Genomic DNA, 23,803 nt, shown 5'->3' with positions numbered 1-23,803 from the left:
TTACCATTCTCAGGAATTCTTGTATGGAAAGGCCACAAAGCACTTGACCTACAACGACTTCATTAACAAAGAACTAATTTTGTTCTCCAACTCTGACAATGAACGTTCCATCCCATCTTTGGTTGATGGTATGTATGCATATTTCATATCTAGCTGTTGTGCTTATATATGTATTCATGAAACTTCTATTAAAACTATACATTGGCTCTAGGTTTGAAGCCCGGGCAGAGGAAAGTGCTTTTCACGTGTTTTAAGAGGAATGACAAGCGAGAGGTGAAGGTTGCTCAGTTGGCTGGTTCTGTGGCTGAAATGTCAGCATATCATCATGGTGAGGTGTCATTGATGATGACCATTATCAATTTGGCACAAAACTTTGTGGGTAGCAACAACATCAACCTCCTACAGCCGATTGGTCAGTTTGGCACCAGATTGCATGGTGGCAAAGATGCTGCCAGCCCTCGATATATCTTCACTATGCTTAGGTAAGTTTTTTTCTGGAAAGAATGAAGAGGAAGTAGCGGTACAGCTTTATCAAATAATGCATTTAGTGTATATTCCCTCTTTATAACTTGCACCCGATTATTTTATTTATTTTTCTTCCAGCCCTCTTGCTCGCCTCTTATTCCCTCCAATGGATGACAGTGTTCTGAAATTCATCTATGATGACAACCAAAAGGTTGAGCCAGAGTGGTACATTCCAATCATCCCCACCGTGCTGGTGAATGGTGCAGAGGGTATTGGTACCGGCTGGTCCTGTAGAATCCCAAATTATGATATCCGGGAAATAGTGGGCAACATTCAAAAGATGTTGGATGGAGAAGAACCCCAGCCAATGGTGAGGCTTGTAGTTTTAATGCTCAAATTGCTGAATTGTCAACACATGTATGATCTAATATATACATAGCAGTAGCGTTCTATATCAAAGGGTGTCATGGTATCGTTACCGTCACTCTCGGCTATAAATTGTTTTAGATAGCGGAAATGCGCCATATTTCGGATCTTGATAAATGAGGTTCATCTGCTGTTCAGTTATGCTGTGACGTGTAAATAAGAGATTCTTTTTTTTTGCACAGCTCCCAAGCTACAAGAACTTTAAGGGAATGATCCAAGCGCTTGCTGTTAACCAGTACATCATTAATGGTGAGATCTCCGTTCTTGACACGACTACTCTTGAAATCTCTGAATTGCCGATCAGGACATGGACACAGGTAAGTGCCAACAGCACAATTCATTCCTTTTCTTCCCCAGTTGTGTTCTGAATGGTTTATAATCTGTCATATTTAACCTTTCATACAGAACTACAAGGAGCAGGTACTGGAGTCCATGCTAAATGGGACCGAAAAGACTCCTGCTCTAATTACAGACTACAAAGAATATCACACAGACACCACAGTCAAGTTCATCATTAAGATGACTGAAGAAAAGCTGGCTGAGGCCGAGGCAGTTGGTCTGCACAAAGTCTTCAAGCTCCAAACACCTCTTACATGTAACTCTATGGTAGGTTTGTATGCTGTAACTTGCTCTGGACATTTTGCCTAGGTTCACACTAGGTGGGGTGAAAATTTACAGCAAATTTGACACCTTATCTAAATCGCATCCTATCCATGCAAACAGATTACGGGGTGTCGTTAACATACACACCACAGTTTGCAAAACAGTGTGATTTGCAGAATCGGATCGCATGAGGGTGAACACTCATGCAATCTGATTTTGGTGTGGACAGAAAAAGGGTCCTGCACCAGTTTGCTACGAATGTGGCGATTTGAGCCATATAAATACATCTCACCCCAGAGACTGCTGCGATTCCTGTGCGAATTACATGCAGTGTCTGAACCGCAGCAGTGTGAACCTAAGCTTCAAGTTGTCAACCCATACAGTTATCAAATGCATCAGAAAGAATCATCCAGCTGAACGCCAGGATTTGTGTAGTAATCCAATGTGAAACGTTGCCTCTGCAGGACCTTTCTGTAAATGACCACTTGCCCTCTAGGTTTTGATTGGTTTTACTTCTCTCTTGTATCCAGCAAACCCTGCAAAGTAAAACCCTAATGGGCTAGTATGCATTGTATACGGTTAGTATGTACCATACGGCTAGTATGCATTGTATACTAGCCCATTATGTGGAAATTACCTGCAAACTAAGCCCACGTTGTCCCAGCTGCAGGAAGCATCCATCTTCACCCCTCTCCCTTCCGAGGCTGCGGACTCTGGCTCTGTGACTGGCCGGAGCCGCCAGTCACAGCACACGCTCTGGATGAAACAGCACGGAGGTCTGTTTCTTCGCATATCATGCGCAGATTACATCATCGTTGCACTTTCCAGGCAAATATCTCCCAAAAGTCGCACGTTTAGGAGATATTTTTGCTACCTAGAGGTTAGACTCACAATTGGGGGGGGTTACAACTACTTTAACCTCCATAACCAGACCATTTTTTTGGCACAGTGTTACTTTAACTGACAGTTGTATGGTCATGCAATGTTGTACACAAATTACGCTTTTATATATCGTACGGTATTTATCACCATATAGCAGACTTTTTTCCCCTTAAAATCAAGGAAAAATCGTGGGTGCGTGTTATACACCAATCCTTGCTGACTGTGAGGGGAGAGGAGCGAGCGCCGCTGAAGTAGCAGAGTGTACTTTGTACTCGGCTCTGCTCGCAATCATGCCCAGTCCCACCATTGGACTTGTGTTATGTCCATCATAGGAGATGGGCCAAGGGGCGGGACTGCGAGAGGAGCCAAGTACACAGGACATCCGGCGCTAATTTTAAAAATGATCAGGCTGCAATGAGACTGGAAAAGGCTGCAGATGGACACTGATAAGGCTACATTGATGGGCATTTAAATGTAAGGGTTTTTTTTTTTCTTAAAATTCCCTCCTAAACTTGGGGTGCGTCTTATACACTGGCGCGTCTTACGCCGATAAATACGATATTTTATTTTTTTCACACAAATGGCTTTTGCTGGTATATTGATCACACCTGGGTTTTCTGTTTGTTATGCTATAAACAACAATTTTGAAAACACATTTCTTATTTTCTACTATTAAACCTATCCAATAAAAAAAGTAAAAAATCGCATTTCATACATTTAGGCCAATATGTATTCTACATTTTTTTTTTTTTTTTTTTTTTTTTTTTTTTTTTTTGTAAAATCCCAATAAGCTTATATTGGTTTACCTGAGCGTTATAGCATCTACAAACTGTGTGTATAATTTTCTTATTATAATTTATTTAATTTTTTTAATGGCAGAGATCAGGGACTTATAATGGGACTGTGATAGTATGGTTGGAAATCTAAGACTGAACCAGTGATTCTAATACAGGGATCGGTGCTAAAATTAACTATTTGTACTAATGACACCGTCTGTGAAGGGGTTAACATCCAGGGAGATCAAAGGGTTAAATGTGTGCCTAATAGTGATTAGTTTTTTTTTGTTTTTTTCTTGGTGTGCATTTTTTTTTTATTTTGTGCTTTGCAGGGAAACAAACCAGCACATCCCTGCTGTGACAGGACTGTGCTCTGTCCTGTCTTCATCCTGGCCAATCAGCATGTGTTTGGCAGTAATCTATTGGCTGGCACCTGCTGATCGGCTTGTGCTGTCTAAATGCAGCACAGCGGGCGTGCTTCCTACCTGGACGTCCTAGAATCGCATACCTAGTACCTGATCCAGCACAGGAGAGCCACTCTGCCACCGTACTCCGTGTGTGTTGGCCAGCAAGTGGATAGGGACCAGTCACTGTTTTCTTCCCTCTCTGCACAGGCTTTGTACTGCATAGTGATGTCCCTGCTATTGGTGCACACAAAGTAGGTTTATATACACTTGGTCTATTGCGTAATAGTGTTTAAATTTATTGTCTGTGCTCTTAGTATAGCTTTAATACTTATAAGTGCACTTCTCACGATGTAAATGTGAAGGTAAAGTCTACCTAAACAAACAATCCTTTTACATTTTGTATCCAACCAGGCCATTGCATGTCATAGTTGCTGGCAATTCTAAAGGATAGTTTGGCCATCTTTTTTAGATTTCTTTATTGTTCCATATGTCCATATGTACCTGCTTTAAGCCAATGGAGAGGCAACATGCCTAGCTACTCATGTAAAGGTGTAGGTCTCAAAAAAAAAAAAAAAAAGTTTGAAAAACGGACTAATCGCTTGACATGTTTTAAATGTACGCTGTCTAACTATTGCATTTTTAGGTGCTGTTTGATCATACAGGATGCCTGAGGAAATATGAGACCGTGATGGATATTTTGCGAGAGTTCTTTGATCTGCGTCTCCGCTACTATGGACTCAGGAAGGATTGGATGTTGGGCATGCTAACTGCTGAAACCTCCAAACTTACTAACCAGGCTAGATTTATTCTGGAGAAGATTGAGGGCGTTCTCGTTATTGGTAAGAGAATGGCAATAAAAGCTGTACTAAATCGAATGTTAGGGACCATTTTCTAAAGCTTTTCAATTTTTTTTTTTTTTCCCAGAAAACAAGCCCAAGAAAGAACTCATTCAGATGTTGGTCCAACGAGGATATGACTCTGACCCCGTGAAAGCCTGGAAGCAAACCCAAGAAAAGGTATGCATATATCTGTATGTGGCAATCTTTATTTCCTGGCCATCTCTAGCATCCATGCTTGACTCGCTGGCTCAGAGCTTGTATATAACATGTAATGTCAGTATTTCTTTGATTTTGTAGAAAAGCCTTTTTTATGATGTAAAATTTGTTGACGGGCTGGAAAAATCTGAGTGCCAGGAATGTCCACACAATAGAGCGCCCTGTGTACCATAATTTATAGTTCTGTATCGGGCAAGTTATCTGTAGAATGCACACAGTGGACCTTGTCATGTTTTGATGCATCGCATGCTACACAGATAGTTTCTATTAAAAGCTGCTATGGCCTGGATTAGCAATAAGCACGACTACTTTGTTTACACAGAGAAGCTACTTTCAGACTGGTGCTGTGAGTTGAAGTTGGGTGGCTTTGGGAAAGTTAGGTTAGCCATAGATGGTTCGAATAGCGATAATCTAGTGTTCTTCCAGCAGGGACCCATGGTAACCCATGTTTCAGGAAAGAAAATTGCATTGCCTGCCTTACATTTCCTAAAATATGCACTCTCTTCATTTCCTAATAGAATACTGATCTAGTTTTATTTTGTCCTCACAGGAGCAAACTGGAGAGCTGATTGAAGAGGATGAAGTTGAAGCTTCTGGTACTGGTCCAGATTTCAACTATCTCCTTAACATGCCCATGTGGTACCTGACCAAAGAGAAGAAAGAGGAGCTGTGCAAGCAGAGAGATACGAAGGTGTGCTTCAGCAAGAAACATTTGTGTATTTGTTAGATTTTTTTTCCCTACTCCTTCATTGTTCACAATCCTTGACCATCAGGATAAACAGTTTGTTATGTCCCTTCTTCAAAACTTCATTAGGTAGACATTCATTAAACCAGACTGTGCAGTACAGCTAAGATCTGCTTATTTATGGGCACCACTGCAGATTTTCAAAATGGATGGATAAATGTGGAAACTTCCTGCCGTCCATGCAATTACTTTGCAAAAATAGTTTGCATATTCTGGAATCTGCGCTAGGATGTATTGGAACATAAAGGCTACCTGTGAATTGTACCCCCTCCCTCACGTCATTGTTGTCTTCCAGAGCCTGTGTCTTCCAGGTTATGCTGCCACCCTCTCATGGACACTGACAAAAAGATAGTAATCCCCTCCCAGCCTCAGTTTTTTGCAAGTGTGGTCATGTGTGCTGTCTCCGCATACATTTTTATTTTTTTAGCTAGCATTTCTCAAGATTTCCTGTTGGGAACCAGAGACTCTATCCTTATCCGTTGCTTACAACCCTAGGACCAATAGGAATGATGCCAGGACCTAAAAAATACAGGTCGCAATTTATTGTAATGTTGCCATTCGGCACCAGACCCTGTGCAATTTTCTATTGCCTGGTTGGACTAGCAGAGTGCTATACAGGTCCAAGCTGGTGATCCTGAGCCAGACATTTGTGTCCCCGAAGACACTAGTGGCTTGCTCACCTGGAAGCGGCATAGAACGGTAAACTTTATTTATCACGTCCTCTGTTCTCTGTGCTGTCCTCAAGGGGGTTTTCTTTTACATTGCGTCCGTTGGAGACCTACACTTGCAGAAGTGGCCCATGTGAGGTTGGAAAGCTTTTGCACCATTTGGCGGGACAGGCCTTCTACCCACCAGCTGCTCCCAGCTGGATCTGTGATGCTTTTTCCATGATGGCATGGTCAGAGTTATCCAGGCAGCCATTTTGAACTTTCTCTCTGCTTAGTGGAAGAGGAGCAGCTGCCCCAAGGGCATAAAGCATTTGTTGCAGGCACACCAGACAGATGGTTCCCTGCTTTCAAAGTGGATCACTGGCTTAGAAGGAAAGCCACCTATTTCCTTTGTGGGGTGTGGTTCCACAGCATTGAGGGTAATGGTTTAGCTGGTGTTAATACTTCCTCAGCTGAATGAGATGCTCTTCAGAATCTTCACTTTTTTTGAACAGGCCATGTGTCAGCAGAGAGGTGGTGAGACTGTGTTATCGGGTAGGGAGGAACCTAGCCATAGCTCCCCTTGCAAAAATTCCTTTGTGTCGGTTCCATGTGATTCTGATTCCCTCTTACTTTGGTCTTTGGGACCAGTGTTTCCCAATTTGTTTTCCCTTCTGCCAATCACCTGAAAGTGGCAGCATAGTCCTATCTTGTATACTGCATGTTCTATGAAGATGTCAAGTGATTCACTTTACAATACGATTGTACATGTAAATAAACTTTATTTTTTTTTTTTGTAGAATTTCTCATCTCACATCTAGCTTTATATCTATTTCAGATTGCAGAGTTGGAAGATCTTAAGAGGAAATCTCCATCTGACTTGTGGAAGGGTGATCTTGCAGCCTTCATTGAAGAGTTAGACGTAAGTCAAGTTGGATAACCCAAAGCAGTTGTAGCTACGCTTTTAAATCGAATTCAGAATTTGCAGAAAGCCATTTGCAAAAGGATTTTGTAAATACAGTAGTGATTTTCTTTATTTTTATTTATGGGCCCAACTAAAGCACTAGTAAGATGCATTTTCTGCTTACTGGAATTCTCCGCAACTGTTACATATACTTTCTCCCTACCAGGTGCTCTAAACTGAGCAATGCAAACCAAACTTATCCCTCATTTGCACAGATTGCTTGCTGTACATTAGGATTTTACATAGTATTCGGCAAGATTCAAACTAGTTTCCTAAAATGTTTGTAAAGGCTGAAGGTTTTTTTACCTTCATTGACTATAGCTATGAGTATGAGTGCCTCAGTTCTCCAGGGACTTGCCCTCATTGGTTCCCACTGTCACAGCCAGTGAACTATTGAGGAGAGGGGGTGGGCTGAGCTACTGCTGTGTATGAATGGACACGCAGAGCCTCTGCTTGGGTGCCCCCATTGTAAGCTACCTGAGAGGAGGTGCGAGAAAAGGGTCGGGGGTTCTCTGTGCAAAAACTGGGTCACCTCTTCTGCCGCTTCCCGATCGCTAAGCCTGGGAACCATCCAACGCCAGCATTGTCTTCCAATAAAGATAAGCAATGTCTCTATGCCCTTAAAGGCCCGGAGCAAAGTCATGACGTCTTTCGGGCTGTGTAAAGCCCTCTGGCGCTTCTATCAGCTCATCGCTTCCATCAGTGAGTTGGAGACTGGATCTGCCAGCCCCGGATGTTTACCATAGAGATTTCTGGCGGACCAGATGGTCGCCGGAGTCTTGGATCTTTCGGAAGCCGGGCGCCATGTTGTGACGTTATGCCCAGAATCTGAGTTTTTTTATTTTTATTTTTTTCTAATTTCAGGCTTCCCAGCCTAGAGATAAGATGTAGGGTCTTGTTGACCCCTTATCTCACTGTAAAGACCGATCATGCCATATTCCTATTACAAGGGATGTTTACATTCCTTGTAATAGGAATAAAAGGATCAAAAAAGTTTTTTTTTTTTTTTTTTTTTTTTTTTTTTTTTTTTTTTTTTTTAGAAAAAATAAATAAAAATAAAGTAAAATGAACAAAATTTTTTTTTATTTTTTTTTAAAGCGTCCATGTCCCTGTGTGCTTGCACGCAGAAGCTAATGCAAGTCCCGCCCACATATGAAAACTATGTTCAAACCACCCATGTGAGGTATCGTAGCAAACGTTGGAGCGAGAGCAATAATTCTAGCTCTAGACCATTGTAACTCAAAATATGTAACCAGTAAAAAAAAAATTAAAGCGCCGCCTATGAGGTTTAAGTACCGAAGTTTGGTGCAATTTTGAAGCGTGACATGTTGGGTATCTATTTACTTAGCGTAACTTCTTTCACATTATGGAAAAAAATTTGGCTTTTTTTTTTTTTTTTTTTTACCAAAAAAAAGCTTTTGGAAAATTGCTGCACAAATACAGTGTTATAACGACCGCTATTGTATTCTCTAGGTTTTTTGCTAAAAAAAAAATATACGTTTGTGTGTTCTATAACTTTCTAGCAAAATTATGATTTTTGCATGTAGGAGAGAAATGTCAGAATTAGCCTGGGTGGCAAGTGGGTTAACACAAAACATTTTTTGCTTTTAAGGGTAAAGGGAGACATTTGGGGTCTTTTAGACCCCAGATCTATAAAGAGGACCTGTCATGCTGTAGTATTCTCACAAGGAATGTTTACATTCCTTGCAATGGTCAAAAGTTGTTAATTCTTTAGGGACAGTTTAACTGCTTCAGGCCCGGAAGATTTGGCTGCTGAATGACCAAGCCATTTTTTGCGATTCGGCACTCCGTCGCTTTAGCTGATAAATTTATGTCCGTCCGTCCCACCAATAGAGCTTTCTTTTGGTGGTAGTCGATCATCTCTGAAGTTTAATTTTTGGCGCTATAAACAAAAAGCAACAATTTTGGGGGGAAAAAAAACATTTTGTCCTTTTTGCTATCATATCCCCTTTTTGCTTTTAAAAAAAAAAAAGTCTCAGTTTTTAAACCGATATGTAGTCTACATATTTTTGGTAATAAAAATCGCAATAAGCGATTGGTTTGCGCAAAAGCTATAGTGTACAAAATGGGGATAGATTTATAGCATTTCTATTTCTATTTTTATTTTTTTGTGGTCGGTAAGTGGTTAAAAATTAATACAATTAAAACATTTTCTTTCTAAAGCGTCCCCATGCGCAGTAGTGAACACATACGTAGGTCACGCCAACATATGTAAACTCCTTTCACCGCACAGGAGTTATTGCTGCAAATGTCTAAGGGAGAGCAATATTTCAAGCAATGGACCTCCTCTGAAACTAAACTTGTAACCTGTAGAGCCTTTTAAAGCATCGCCTATGAGATTAAGTACTGTAGTTTGGCGGAAAAATCTGGGGTTTAAAGTATATATATGTATATATATATATATGTATGTGTGTGTGTGTGTGTGTGTGTGTGTATATATATATATATATATATATATATATATATATATATATATATTTATTTTAAAGCCTATTTTTATCCTGCTTCATTAGAGGTTTGCTTCAGTGACTTATTGTCAATTACCTTTTTATCTTTTGCTTAGTCAAACTCTGATTTGTGTTTTTTTTTTTTTTTTTTTTTCTTTCTCTAGCGTGTTGAAGAGAAGCAGAGGGAAGATGATGCCTATGCTATCCAGGGAAAAGCGGTGAAGGGCAAGGGTGGGAAACCACAGGTGAAAAAGCTGCAGCACCAGGAGACTTTTCCATCCCCTCATGGAAGACGTGTCGTTCCGAGAATTACAACAGCTATGAAAGCTGAGGCCACCAGGAAAATAATTAAAAACAGAATCAAGGTATTTTTTAATACTTTCCTGTCAGCTCCTTTTGATTCAGTGACTTGCTGAAATCCAAGCTTATTGGAAGACTTGTCCGTTTTAGCCAGTAATGAAACTACGTGATTGGAGTTGGTCACTTGGGAAGTACAATAAATATGTGAGGCACTGGATCTCTCAAAGCTGTAGATGTGTTTGGGGTTCACAGGGTCTCCTTTTATCAGGATTTGGCACTGTTGAACATAGTGTTTACTGGACTGATAAGATAGGGAAACAATTATTTGATCCTCTGCTGATTTTGAACATTTGCCCACTGACAAAAAAAATCTGTATAATTTTAATGGTAGGTTTATTTTAACAGCGATCGACAATAACAAAAATATCCAGAAAAATGCATTTCAAAAAAGTTATAAATTGATTTGCATTTTAATGAGTGAAATAAGTATTTGATCCCCAATCCATTAGCAAGATTTCTTGCACTCAGGTGTCTTCTATACAGGTAACATACTGAGATTAGGAGCATTCTCTTAAAGGGAGTGCTCCTAATCTCAGGTTGTTAGCTGTATGAAGACACCTGTTCACAGAAACAAGCAATCGGATTGCAATCTCTCCACCATGGCCAAGACCTAAGAGCTGTTCAAGAATGTCAGGGACAAGAGTGTAGACCTACACAAGGCTGGAATGGGCTACAAGACCATCGCCAAGCAGCATGGTGAAAGGGTGACAGTTGGTGTGATTATTCGCAAATGGAAGAAACACAAAATAACTGTCAATCTCCCTTGGTCTGGGGCTCCATGCAAGATCTCACCTCGTGGAGTTTCAATGATCATGAGAGCAGTGAGTAATCAGCCCAAAACTACACGGGAGAATCTTGTCAATGATCTCAAGGCATCTGGGACCATAGTCACCAAGAAAACAATTGGTAACACACTACACGGTGATAAAATGAAATCCTGCAGCGCCCATTAGGTCCTCCTGCTAAAGAAAGCACATCTGCTCGGCTGAGACTGTTCGTTCCCCCGCTGGAGATGCGCTCTACTTCTGGCTGGGGTTGTCTGCTCTTGGTTAGATTTAGTGCTCATGCACATGGACGTTTTAAAAAACTGGCTGCAAAGCTAGCTCCGATGCCTGGAAAAATTGTTGTTAAAAACGTGATTTTTACCGCGTTTTGCATTGGCGTTTTTGCGCGTTTTTTAGCGTTAAGTAGCTTTTTTTAAGAAACACATCTCTTGGCTATAGGACTCAGAAAACAAAGAAAATATGTTGCGCGTTTTCCCGCGATTCGCGTTTTTACAGCTCTAGCTCCACGCCACGGAACGCACTGGTCCTGGGTTTTTTTTACAGCTTAACGCCTATGCCATTTGCAGCTCAAAAACGTCTAGGTGGGCATGAAGCCATAGACTAACATGGACAGCCGTTTTTAAGCTGCAAAAAAAGCGGCTGTAAAAACGTCCGTGTGCATGAGGCCTAATAGCTATTGGCTCCTGCTGTTGTCAATCAAAACCAATGACACGGGCGCCTTTGCCAGCATTTTGTGTCTAGACGCAGACGCTAGACTCGGGAGTGCGCATGCACGGTAGCCCCCCCCAAGAGCTCTTCTAGTGGGTTTACCGATGCAGGGAGGTTTACAACCCCTTGAATCCTATAGAATATATGTGGAGGGAGCTGAAGGTTTGAGTTGCCAAACAGCTTCAAAACCTCTATCTACTGCCAAAGAAATGTTCAGTCGAGAGAGAGAAACATACAGGGAGGGAAAAGTATTTGATCCACAGCTAGTTTTGTAACATTGGAGGGATCCGGAGGGGTACTTGGTATGATGGCTTCAGATTTAAAACTGATGAGAATCGAGTGAAAAATTATGCTTTAGATATTCTGATCATTGGTAAAGAAAGCTTGTCCGAAGAGACTAACACATTTTTCTCGTATGATACCAGATCATACAACTTTTACAGTAGTACATACAGTAGTTCTGATTTTTTATGTTCGATATGGTGACTAGAATGCAAAAAAATTGTCCGATAATCTCATCTTGTGTACTAACTAGGCTTTGAGTTAAGCAACATCTTGAGTGATCTTGACAGTGCCAGGCCTTGGCCTTTAGAACTTGTAAGAAATGTAGATTTTTTTTTTTTTTTTTTTTTGTGATGCAAGTCTGAAAAGAACAAAATCTGGGCTCCTTCCTTTTTTTTTATTTTTTTATTTTTTTTTTTTTTTAGAGCACAAAACAACCAAAAAAATCTATAATCTGTGTTTTATTTAGATTTTTACAGAACTGAAAGCACAAAAAGTAAAAAATAGTGATCCACAACTAACAATAAGGCAAGCAACCAAATAGGCAGGTGGCAAGGATGTTTGCTACATTGGTACAGATGGATGTAACATTTTGGAGCATAACTTGTAGCAGAAATCATAATGTTTACAAATTCCCACCTTCCCTAATCGCCAATGAAAAATGACCAGTATGACCACGAGAGAGTATATGCAGGAAGCCAAGACCTGTCTACGCAATATCGCAATAAACACCCATTTAAAGCACTGACCGATTTGACGACTGTCCAACGTTGACCTTGCCGTCAGTGAGCTCAGTTAGAATAACTTTCAGTTGTGTGCAAAGTGTTTCCCAGTAGGTTGTCCGTACTGATTCATTACAAGTACTTTCACAAAGGGGTCCCTTGCAAGGATCTGATCACATTACTTTTGGCGGTAGTGCTATAAAGTCCAGTCTCGGTTTAGTTTTTCTCTTAAAATGGGAGGTTTTGCTGGTCAGCCACTAGATGTATTGTGGGTTCTGTGACCTCTATTGGGAACCAGTTTGGCTGGAGCCTGAGACAATGGGCAGCTTAGGCCTCTGTCTCATCAGAAAGACGCAGCTTTATTGCATAAATGCTGTACATTTGCATACTAGTGACCATTGCCTTCTGTCATAATTGGCCATTAGTTCTTCAAAATAGGCTGTATATATTTGGTGGTGTCATAAGCTTCATAACATACATTTGACCATGTCATAAGTTTCATAATGGTTCAATATGGTTGTGTAATTTCTCAGAAGATAATTGTTTCAACAAGAACCTCAAGAATACTGCTTCGTATAAAATATATATATATATATGTGTATGTATAATTTTATTTATTTATTTTTATTTTTTTTTCATCCTATGTCGCCAGTCAAGCTAGTGAAAAACTTTTGTAAAGCTCTAGTGGCAGGATGTATTTAGTTGTGTATAGGTGCCCTCAAATGTGATACAACACAGTTAAGTTTATTAAAACTGCAATGTGTACTTTTAGTGCGAGGACATTGCCAGGAAGATGGAGTTCGGTGATGACGATGAGGCAAGGGATAGCCCAGGAGTCAGTCCTGGGAACAGTCCTGAAGAGATGACCCTTGCTGAGAGACTGTCCAAGAAAGTGAAGAAAGAACCAGGTTTGTGTTGCTATAATGTAACATGTCTATATTTAAAACAAAAGTCCTTGCATTTTAATGATTGTTTGTTTTAATAGGTGCTAAGGCTAAAGACACTAAAGGGAAGAAGCAGCTGACTCTTCCATTCAAACCTGTGAAAAAAGAACCTCAGAAACAAATGGACTCTGATAGTGAGTTTGAACCAGAAGAAGTGGTACCACGTGCCGTTCAGCCACGCCGGGCTACTGGTAAGATATTAACTACTTAAGGACTGGAAGGATATGTCCCTTAATGACCAGGCCGTTTTTGCCATAGCGTACTGCGTTACTTGACAATTGTGCGGTCGTGCGAAGCTGTACCCAAATGTCCTTTGTTTTTCTTTTTGTAGTCTTTGATCACTGCAGGGTTTTTTTTTTTTTTTTTTTTGCGCTATAAACCAAAAAACTATTTGGGGAAAAATAGCTTTCTGCTATAAAGCAATTTTTTTCACATTTATTAATCAGTTTAGAACAATATGTATTTTTTGCTACATATTTTTGATTAAAAAAAAAATCCCAATAAGCAAATATTGGTTTGCGCAACAGTTATAGTGTGTACAAAATAAGGGATAGATTTATGGCATATATATATATATATATATATATATATATATATATATATATATATATATATATATATATATATATATATATATATATATATATATATAATTTTTCTAGTCATGGCCTTTATTAGTGTTTTTTAACAGAATTGCAGCGGACAGATCGAACACACTGGACGCTCTATTTTTTTTGAGGACCATTGGCATTACAGTGATTGGTGCTAGAAAATATGCACTGATCACTGTAAATGACACTGGCAAGGAAGGGGTTAGTTAACAGGGGTGATCAAAGGGTTAAGTGTATTTACAAACTGTATGGGGGGGAAGGTCTGACTGGGACAACGGAGGTAGATCCTGTGTCGTCCCCCTGTCAGAATGCAGATCTGCCTTGTTTACTTTGGCAGATCCCCGTTCTGTCTCTGCAGGGAACGAGCGGCCTGCTGACATCGCGTTTGGCTCCCCCGCTGGCCAATCGGCACAAGTTCACATACTGCGGCGAATGGTCGGCAAGCAGCTCAGTGATTTTGTAAAGCTTCCTTGTTAAACATCCTGTACTTGCCACCTCTGCAGTGGTTTTGCATAAAGTGGCCCGATTCGCCTCTTCTGGGGTTCCCATGTGGCAGTCCTGGCTCCTCTTCGTTGGTGAACCCCCATGAAGAGCTGCTCTCCTTGGGGGCACTTGTGCGGGCTAGCTTCCAAGTCCTGCTGCTGTGTCCATTGACGCAGACTGCAGGACTCAGCCCTGGCTCCCTTGTCACTGGATTTGACAGCACCGGGAGCCAATGGCTCCTGCTGCCATCTTTCCAATGAGGACCTCAGACAGCTGCGGTGCTCCCCATCGCTGGAAAGATCGGGGCTCAGGTAAGTAAAGGGGGGGGAGGCTGCATCACGAAAAGGTTTTTACACTTTAATGCATTCTACCAGAGAGCCAGTATTCTCTGATTTTGTTTGGTCAACAATGACCACTGACAGGGTTAACTAATGATGTGTTTTAACAGGTAGTTATTTATTGGGAGCCGCTTTACCAGTAGTTGTAGTATTGGGTGACCTGTCAGGGTGGTAAGGTGTTCATTCCACTGCAAGGCACGAGCTTTTAACTTTCAAAGACACAAAGTCTTGATCAGTCATTTTCCAGGGAGTGTTGTCCTGCACAAAGATTGTTGGCTCATGTGACAACAATCTAGGTGCCAGCAGACAGTGATTTTACACTGATGTTGGTTAACTACGCAGTTAATCTGGTTTACACCAAAACAGCTGCCACCTCATATTTTATGATAAACCTGAACCCTTTACAATAACTAACAAGTATGATTTGTAAAGAAATGTCTAATACTGGCAGGAATATTTCAATTAATATTAAATATTTCAATTAATGCTATATTATAGCTCTCTTCAAAAAGGCAAATTCTTTAAAGTCCAACTCCAGAAAACCTAAAAATTCTCTGTTACAGTGGGGCTGCTCCTGCACAGCAAGGGTCAATGGCTCATTTCTGTCCTGGGGCAGCGAGAGAATTTTTACCTACATCATCCTCCTGCTACTCCAGCAGATGGAGGGTTTGAATGGATGCTTCTCTCATCCTTTGGTTGTGGGCTTTCCCACTTGACCTTGCATTGGTCTTGATGACGGCAGAAATCCTTAGACCACCAGAGCATATGGGAGAAGCTGTTGGGACCAGTGTCTGGCAGTGCGGGGGGGGGCGGGCGCGCGCATGCAGAAGTGTTGAATCAGGTAACACACACCATAAATCCTGCATTTTGGGAGGAGAAACTCAGATGTTATGATGCCTTGAAACGGAACTAAACCCATAAATTCCAATACATTCAAGGCATTCCAAGAATTATAAATTTCAAATTTGCTTGTGCTCATAACCAAACTGTCAAATGTGTGTTGTCATCACATGTGCAGAACTATGGAAACTTGCAGATCAAAGATAAAGATGGCACCTTCCTCACCTGTAAAGGACAGGGGACTTTTGTTCCACTTTAATGTCTGCTTAGCTATTTACAACATGTCTCAATGGATATTATAACCCAGGCAGGGGACAAGGTTTATGGTACGCCTCATTTGCAGCTGCCTGAGTAATAGTGGTCAAGGTAATGTTCTGGCAGACAGTTCTGCCGCCCTTCTGACACGTCCGCATATGTGTGTGTATGTACACACACACACTTGAGCTTCGGAGTGCACACCCTAACGCAATAGGCTGTGCCCACCTATGGCGAGTAAATCCAAAATTTTTGAGTTGCTAGCACAACAAGAATAGAAAGGAAATCCTCCAATGGGAAGGGGAGGTCGCCTTGCTGAAACTCTGTTGACGAAGCAAATCCTAATAGCAGTTTTAACCTTCCTGCCAACTCTGTCGAGAGAGAAAAAATATTGGCGTTAAAAATATATTGTGTGGTTTTTGGAAGGTCCTCAACAGCCCTTCAAAGCTATGTACTTGTCCCTACTACACCAAGGCTTTCGCTGGGCATCATGCAGAGTGCCTGCATATGTGCACCACAATATTCATGCTTTCTAATGGATGCTTTGCTGTTCCCAGCAACGGTATGGGGATTGCATTGCATGAGTCCTAAAAGTGAAGATTTTCAGTGTTGAGACGCCAAGTAGGCATCAAGATTGAAGCTCTCAGTGGAACAAGGAAAGGCAAATATATGGTTTGCTAAGGCTACTGAGGGCAGAGGACTTGACTCAGTCGGACACCAAACTGAAGCTAACCCCCAAACAGTATTGTAGCATAGAGGACTAAAGTAGACCTTCAGCTTTTCCAAAGTAAAGCTTTCATTAATGGAAATTGTTTCATGTATTTGGTTACCATTATGATTACCGTTCTATTGCAGTCTGCAAACTATGCTATAGCCAATCAGTGCAGGTTTCTGCTACAAGGCTAAGAATAATACTTTTATGTACAGCAATATGACCTATTTATTTCCTTTTTAGCTCAAATAAAATATGTATTGGATTCTGATGAGGAAGAGGCTGCTGGCAGCAACAAAGAGATTGGTACCAGTGACATTGATAGTGATGTGTTCGACCCATGTGAAGATTCTGATGATGAATCCTTTGTAGTTTCTAAACCTGCACGCAAGCCAAAAGCTGCCTCCAAGTGAGTAGTCCCTTTCAGAATTTATATATTGTGAAATGATTGGATCATCTTTTTATGTGGATATTTATGATTTTGATTGCTGTTTTTTTGTTTTTTTTGATTAGTAGTTTGTGACATTATTACAGAACATTGATTATGGTCAAAGTATATAGGTTGGGAAGTTTGCTGTATTGTTGGGGTTTCTTGTATATCTATTTTTTGCTTTTCACGGATTGAGCGCCCCATTTTTACAATCCTTTATATTTAGGCCACTAATGGTTGCAGCTGTTCAAAATCAAGTGTGCATTTTATATTTTACATACATAGCTGCGCACAAGTACTATAAAAAAAAACATACATTTAAATGTTTCCCTTGCGGTGTTAATCCTGCTTGCTTAAATTTTGTGCATATTTGGTCAGTTATAAAAAGTTTCAAAATTGCACCTCCCTATTGAAAAAAAAACATTTTTGGTGTGTTTGTCGCGTGAGCTATGAAACTCAGACGCAGTAAAATCATATTTATTTTTTCTCTTGGCAAACTGGCGAAAACCTATTTGGCGGCTAATATCGGTGCATCCCTACTTTAAGCAAAGTGGGGTAGTGTCCTTGTGTGACAAGGTGAGATTAGCAGCCGCTGCTCAAGTGCCAAGCTCTGCATCCTGAGGGGAGATGAGGGAGGGTTATATACTTCACTCATATACTACAAATTACCAGGTAGTTCCTCTTTTCTCTCCAGTGGTTAATCAGAGAAAGGTGCAAACTAAATGGGTGTATGGGAGTTGTGTAAAATCTTTGCCTAGGTTTTTACTGGTGTTCCACAGTGACTTGCTATCAATATTGGCAGGAAATGCATTTTATTGAAAGTTTTGAAAGTTAAAATTTGGTTTCCTCTTATACAGGCGTGTTAAGGGTGGCAGTCAAGACAAAGACAAACCAGCTAAGACTAGCAAGAAGCCAAAAACTTCTCCAAAAGAATCAGAAGTGCCTAAAACAACTACCGAGGAGGATCCCAGTCCAGAAAAGAAACCTGAACCATCCCCAACAGGTATGGAAATTTAGGTGAAAAATGGGATTAAAGTTATGTAGTGCTGGGTACCCTGTGAAGGTGGTGGGTTTTTTGTGTCATTTCTAACCTAGCAATAAGCTGTTCAGTTATTTAACTGAGCAAATAAAATGTGTTTATTACTCATTATTGCAAGTTTTTATGAATTGGTTCTTGTGTGTCACTCATCGAGATTTCAATATTCAGTTTCTTTATGGGGTATTTAAACCATGTCTTAGCAGGTGCCATTGATACTGATGGTGGCGATGATTTTCCTGTGTCACTGCCACAAGCCACCACTGCCATCCCAGCTGCCAAGAAACCAGCAAAGGAGAAGCCTGTAAAGGCTGCCAAAGAGAAACCTGCAAAGCCAGCCGGTGAGAAGGCAGCACCCAAGAAACAAGCCAAGAAAAAGGATAGCGCTGCCACCAAGAAGGGTATGTTTGGCATCCAGAAGGAATGAAGGGCCTTATCTTTTTCTCCCATGTAAACTATTTTCCAACACACTGATGTAGTATAAAGAAAAGAAGAATGGATCCCGGAGTGACTTCCGATGGATCACAGCGCCGGAGCAGCGATGACGTCACTCATGCGCACGGGAGCCAACACTCGCGGCATATCGCCGCGATCGGCATCTTGTTTTTCATACAGGTGTCCATCCTGAGAAGGGAAAGGCTTTAGTAAGGTGGGGGGGGGTTGCGGTTGTCCATATGTTTGTATAGACTTGGGTGGGGATAAGCATAGAATACACAGCACAACTTTCTATGCTGGTAACTTAAAGCGGAGCTCCAGGCTCCTTCGGAAAATAAGTCAGCAGCTACAAATACTACAGCTGCTGGCTTTTAATATTAGGACATGCCCAGGAATCCAGCTGTGTTTTCACCCAAGCCAGTTTTTCATTCGGGTGCGGCCGCCACCATATTGAGTAAGGGAAACCGCCAGTAAAGCCTTGCAGCTGTACAGCTGATTCAATACTGCGCATGCGCCAAGTGTTGAGCATTTTCTGAATGGATCAGCAGCTGGCGGGGGGTGTCTACTCCCCAGCCCTCAATGGGGGGAAGAGGAGGGAGGAGGAAGACAAAACAGAGCTCCACCAAAAAAGGGGAAGCTCAGCTTAAAGGGATTGTAAAGTGAATTTAAAAAAACAAACATGTTATACTTACCTCCACTGTGCAGCTCGTTTGCACAGTGGCCCTGAACCTGCTCTTCTGGGGTCCCTCGGCAGCTGTCTCGGCTTCCTCCTGCAGGTGCTTCTCACGTTCATGTGAGGGAGCTCGCATGGTGAGAAGCATCTGCGGGCGTGCTCCCGTGATACAGCCGGCGGCTATAGCCGCTCGCTGTATCACATGGCCCCGGCGCTCCGAGTCAGAGGATGTGATTGACAGCAGCGCGAGCCAATGGCTGCGCTGCTTTCCATCCACTCCAGCCAATCAGCGGCCAGGCTGAATGGTGGAAAGGACGTCGGGGGATGAGCGCGGGACTTTCGAGGGGTGAGGTAAGTAAAACGTGGGGGCGCCGGGACTGTCAGATGTTTTTTCACCTTAATGCATTAAGGTGAAAAAACATTTACCTTTACAACCCCTTTAACATGCATTTTGTAGTAAAGCACGTGGCAAGTAGATTGAAAAAAATCTGTCAACTGATGTACGATTTTGGGCATTTACAATAACCATAATTTAGATAGGAGATGCTATAGGATAATTGTACCAATTCCTCCACAAGTGTGTTGATGAGTTTGTCTTGTCGTCTCTTTCCAGATAAGCAGCCATCCATCTTTGAAGCTTTGTCCAAGCCCAAAACTTCCAAGAGTACTGCAGCAAGACCTGCAGATAGCTCAGATGATGACATTGCACCTCCTCCTAAAAAGACTGCTAAGCCACGTAAGAGGAAGAACTCCGATTCTGACTCAGACTCTGGTCCAAAGCAGAAAGGCAAAGCGGCCAAGGTGAGTTTCAGATTTAAATAGCTGGATAGGAAAAATCTGCCAAACTTGGTGGAATTCATAATAATCTGATATGCTAAGTGTATACTTTAATGAAAATGTAATCGGTAGTTTGCAGCTTATAAGGGTACATTTTTTTTTAATTATTTTTATTTTTTTTTCCACTCAGATCTGGTCTCTAGTGACGAGATCTGCAGAGGACACACCCGACAATGGCTGTAAAATGGGGAATGATGCCACCCATAGTTACTATGGGGCTTCTGTTGCCGGATGTGTCCTCTGCACCTGCCTCCATGGTGGAGCTGTGGCTGACAGCTTAGCGTGGGGTTGGATCAAAAAGTATTTATACTGAATTTTTCTTTACAGGGCTGGCAATACCTGGATTTTTTTTTCTGCCAGAACATGGCAGAGAAAGGGCTCTGTGTAGCATGTGTATGGCATTAAATGCAGTCTACTGGCCAGAATATTTATTCTTAGCATTGGAATACATTTACGTGCATAAATTATGCTTTAAAGTTCCTCTCTGCACGCACCTTTTGTGTGTGTTTATTTTATTTTTATTGTCAATGCTCCCTATCAAATATACCTTTTAAAATGCATGTGTGCACATGGCCTCATACAGTGCGGGGAAGTATTTGATCCCCAGCTGATTTTGTAAATTTGTCCACTGACCAATGATCAGTCTATAATTTATGTTGGGTTTATTTTAAAGGGGTTGTAAACCTTCGTGTTTTTTCACCTTAAAGGGATTGTAAAGTGAATAAAAAATAAATAAATAACACACATGTTATACTTGCCTCCACTGTGCAGCTCGTTTTGCAGAGTGGCCCCGAACCTGCTCTTCTGGGATCCCTCAGGGGCTGTCTGCTTCCTCCCGCAGGTGCTTCTCGCGTTCATGCGAGCTCCCTCGCATGGTGAAAAGCATCTGCGGGCACGCTCCCGTGATATAGCCACTCGCTGTATCACACGACCCCGGCGCTCCGCGTCAGTGGATGTGATTGACAGCAACACGAGTCAATGGCTGTGCTGCTTTCCATCAATCCACTCCAGCCAATCGGAGCCCAGGCTGAACGGTGGAAAGGATGTCGGGACGAGCGCGGGACTTTGGGGGGGGGGCAAGTAAAACGGGGGGCTGGGGACGCAGGCACTGTCAGATGTTTTTTCACCTTAATGCATAGAATGCATTAAGGTGAAAACACATTTACCTTTATAACCCCTTTAATGCATCCTATGCATTTAAAGTGGAGTACCCCCTAAAAAAAAAGTCAGCAGCTACAAATACAAATTCAATGCTGACTTTTAATAATTGGACACTTACCTGTCCCAGGGTCCAGCGATTCGGGGAATGAATCGCCCCACCCCCTTCGCTCCCTGCTCCGCTCGTGGCGCCGTCATTCGTACTGTGGGCACCCGGCTGTGGCTTCACAGCCAGGCACCCATTGCATGAGCGGCGCAGTCACCTGGGACACATGACAGGTCCCAGGTGACTGCGGCGCGCGGGGAAGTGATGTCACCAGCCCGGGCAAGGAAGAAGGCAGACTACGAGGGACCCCCTAGTGACAGGTATTTAGAGATGAGTAAAAAAAATTTTTTTTAATTATTTTTTTAAGAATTTTAAACTTTTTTATTTTTTGATGGCAAAGGTGAAAATACATCTGTCGGTGCCTTTTAATGAGTATTTTGCCTTGAGATCATTGCCAAGATTCTCCTGTGTAATTGTGGGCTGATTCCTCACCGTTCTAATGATCATTGAAACTCCACAAGGTCAGACCTTTGCATGGAGCCACAGACTGAGGGAGACTGACAGTTATATTTTGTATTTCTTCATTTGCGAATAATCGCACCAACTGTTTGTCTCCCTCACCACGTTGCTTGATTGGTCTTGTAGCCCATTCCAGCCCTGTATAGGTCTACAATCTTGTTCCCAACATCCTTGCACAGCACTTTGGGCTTGGCCATGGAGGGATTGGAATCTGATTGCTTCTATGGACAGGTGTCTTTATACAGGTAACAAGCTGAGATTAGCACTCCCTTTAAGAGAATGCTCCCAATCTCTGCTCGTTCCCTATATAGAAGAGATCTGGGAGCAAGAAATCTTGCTGATAGGGGATCAAATAATTTCACTCATGAAAATGCAAATCAATTTAACTTATTTGAAATGTGTTTTTTCTGGATAATTTTGTTCTATCTCTCACTGTTAAAATCTACTATTAAAATGATATACTGATCATTTTTGTCAGTGGGCAAATGTACAAAATCGACAGGGGATCAAATAATCTTCTGCCTCATTGTAGGCTAATGTCTATAGGCGTAAAAAAGTCTGCATAAGTGGTGGTTTTTGAGCCCACCATATGGTACCTGAATTAGTTTTATTTTTTCAGGCCTTGTACGTTTTTCTGCAAGAAGTGAAAAAATACTTGGTGACTGTGCCAGAATTGGTGTCCTTGTACCCTATATTCATTATTTCAAACACTTTCTTCCATGAACTACAAAACACCTTCCTACATAATGGAGGTGAGAATGTATTTGTTGTCTAGAGAACACTGGGGTGACAACGTCGCTTCCCCATACATAAAGTACTGTGTGTGGATGAGTGTTATTGGCATGATCACCAAGTCAATAGAAAAAAAGACCAATTCTGTCTAGTACATTTACCTTCTAGTTTTAAGGAATGAAAGCAGGTTTAACATTTGTAGATAACTATCAATGTCTTTTGTCCTTGTTCTAGAAACCAAAGGGAATGGATGACAGCTTCCATATAGACCTCACAGGTTCAGATTCAGATCTTGGCAGTGCACCCGCGCGCTCCCGGACAGCCCGTGCCAAGAAAGCTGTCACATACCTAGAAGACTCCGATGATGAAATGTAATAAGTACTGATCTCCCCATCAAAAACACTGTGTTTATTGGGTCATACGTTTCTTGATCCAAGGTGAAGGCAGCTATGTTTAAAAAAAAAAAAAAAGTTATTTTACTATTGTGGAAAGATCTTATCAGCATTTTGTGAGACTTTCCAATAAATAGACATTTGTGTATCTTAAAACGAAACGATTTTTAGGCTTGGTTTTAGCAATTGCTATTTATTCTTACTCCTGTTAGGATGACAAAGTCCATGTAGGTGTTAAAAACGCATTTAAAAGTATTTTAAACCATAGTAAAAGAATTTGTAAGAATACAAAACTACATTTTTCAAGGTCCACTTACCCAGGCCCGATATTGTAGGTAGATGCTGGTTGGTTTATTCAACCTCCAGCTTGCCTCTTAGGCTGCATAACTTTTCTCTTACTTTGTAATGAGCAGTAGGAGGGAAGAGGCCTTACAGGAATGAGCAGAGTTAATGTTTGCAGGAGACTAACAGGTCAGGTGTGTGGATCAGAGTAGCGATTCCCTTTTCAGAATTAATAGTTGGATGTACTCACCCCGTTAAGCTTTTTAAGATCTGTTATGCAGTTTCCTCTAATTCCTATTTTACAGTTGTACGACTTGGTGATCACCTATGCTTTTTGTGTAATCTTGCGTTTATCTAGCTGGCCAGTCCCAATCTAATACTGTATATACTCTGTGTTGTCTGTGAACATTGTACATATTATTGCTGTTGTCTGTCAGTTTTTCTTTACATTTTGGAATAAATATATTGAAACAAATTGTGTTTAGTGCAATTGATTAAGCTGTCATGTCACAATGAAGCTCTGACTGATGAGCTATCCTGCCTATATAGATGGTAATGTAACCCCTTCCAGTGCTAGCCTGTAATGCCCTTTCATTACCAGGCCATTTTTCAATGCTGTGATGGGTGACTATTACTCATTCAAATATTTTTTGATGGGTATGGCGAGGGTTTTTTTGAGGTGCCAAAGATATTAATGCCACATAAGTTAAATCAAGAATTTTTATTAATAAATTATAAACTGATTATTTTAGCGGAACAAGAAAATATTTTTGCAACCTATGAAG

The 23,803-nt window shown here is 41.3% G+C and overlaps 1 protein-coding gene across 2 annotated transcripts in view; it reads left to right on the top strand.

The window, feature by feature from the left end:
* TOP2A (DNA topoisomerase II alpha) overlaps window positions 1-23,493 on the top strand; it is a 47,384-nt gene extending 23,891 nt beyond the window's left edge. Inside the window, exons 18-34 of one of the 2 annotated variants that reach the window (XM_077459849.1) lie at window positions 14-128; window positions 212-482; window positions 604-835; window positions 1,074-1,208; window positions 1,297-1,497; window positions 4,203-4,398; window positions 4,484-4,575; window positions 5,165-5,305; window positions 6,845-6,928; window positions 9,603-9,803; window positions 13,068-13,203; window positions 13,281-13,430; window positions 16,722-16,887; window positions 17,766-17,911; window positions 18,151-18,345; window positions 19,666-19,853; window positions 22,579-23,493. In XM_077459849.1, the coding sequence (XP_077315975.1) occupies window positions 14-128; window positions 212-482; window positions 604-835; window positions 1,074-1,208; window positions 1,297-1,497; window positions 4,203-4,398; window positions 4,484-4,575; window positions 5,165-5,305; window positions 6,845-6,928; window positions 9,603-9,803; window positions 13,068-13,203; window positions 13,281-13,430; window positions 16,722-16,887; window positions 17,766-17,911; window positions 18,151-18,345; window positions 19,666-19,853; window positions 22,579-22,719 (2,790 nt within the window). In that variant the 3' untranslated portion in view covers window positions 22,720-23,493. Of the gene's footprint in view, window positions 1-13; window positions 129-211; window positions 483-603; window positions 836-1,073; window positions 1,209-1,296; window positions 1,498-4,202; window positions 4,399-4,483; window positions 4,576-5,164; window positions 5,306-6,844; window positions 6,929-9,602; window positions 9,804-13,067; window positions 13,204-13,280; window positions 13,431-16,721; window positions 16,888-17,765; window positions 17,912-18,147; window positions 18,346-19,665; window positions 19,854-22,578 lie in introns of both variants that reach the window. The other variant, XM_077459847.1, reaches the window with a different exon arrangement.
* The last annotated feature ends 310 nt before the right edge of the window (window positions 23,494-23,803 follow it).

This window comes from Lithobates pipiens, unplaced genomic scaffold (assembly GCF_037356315.1).
Source record: "Lithobates pipiens isolate NorthernLeopardFrog02 unplaced genomic scaffold, aLitPip1_a1.2 Scaffold_28, whole genome shotgun sequence".
NCBI classification, from domain to species: Eukaryota; Metazoa; Chordata; class Amphibia; order Anura; family Ranidae; genus Lithobates; species Lithobates pipiens.
The sequence above is the reverse complement of the archived record's forward strand: the minus strand, read 5'-3'. Positions and strand labels throughout refer to the sequence as shown.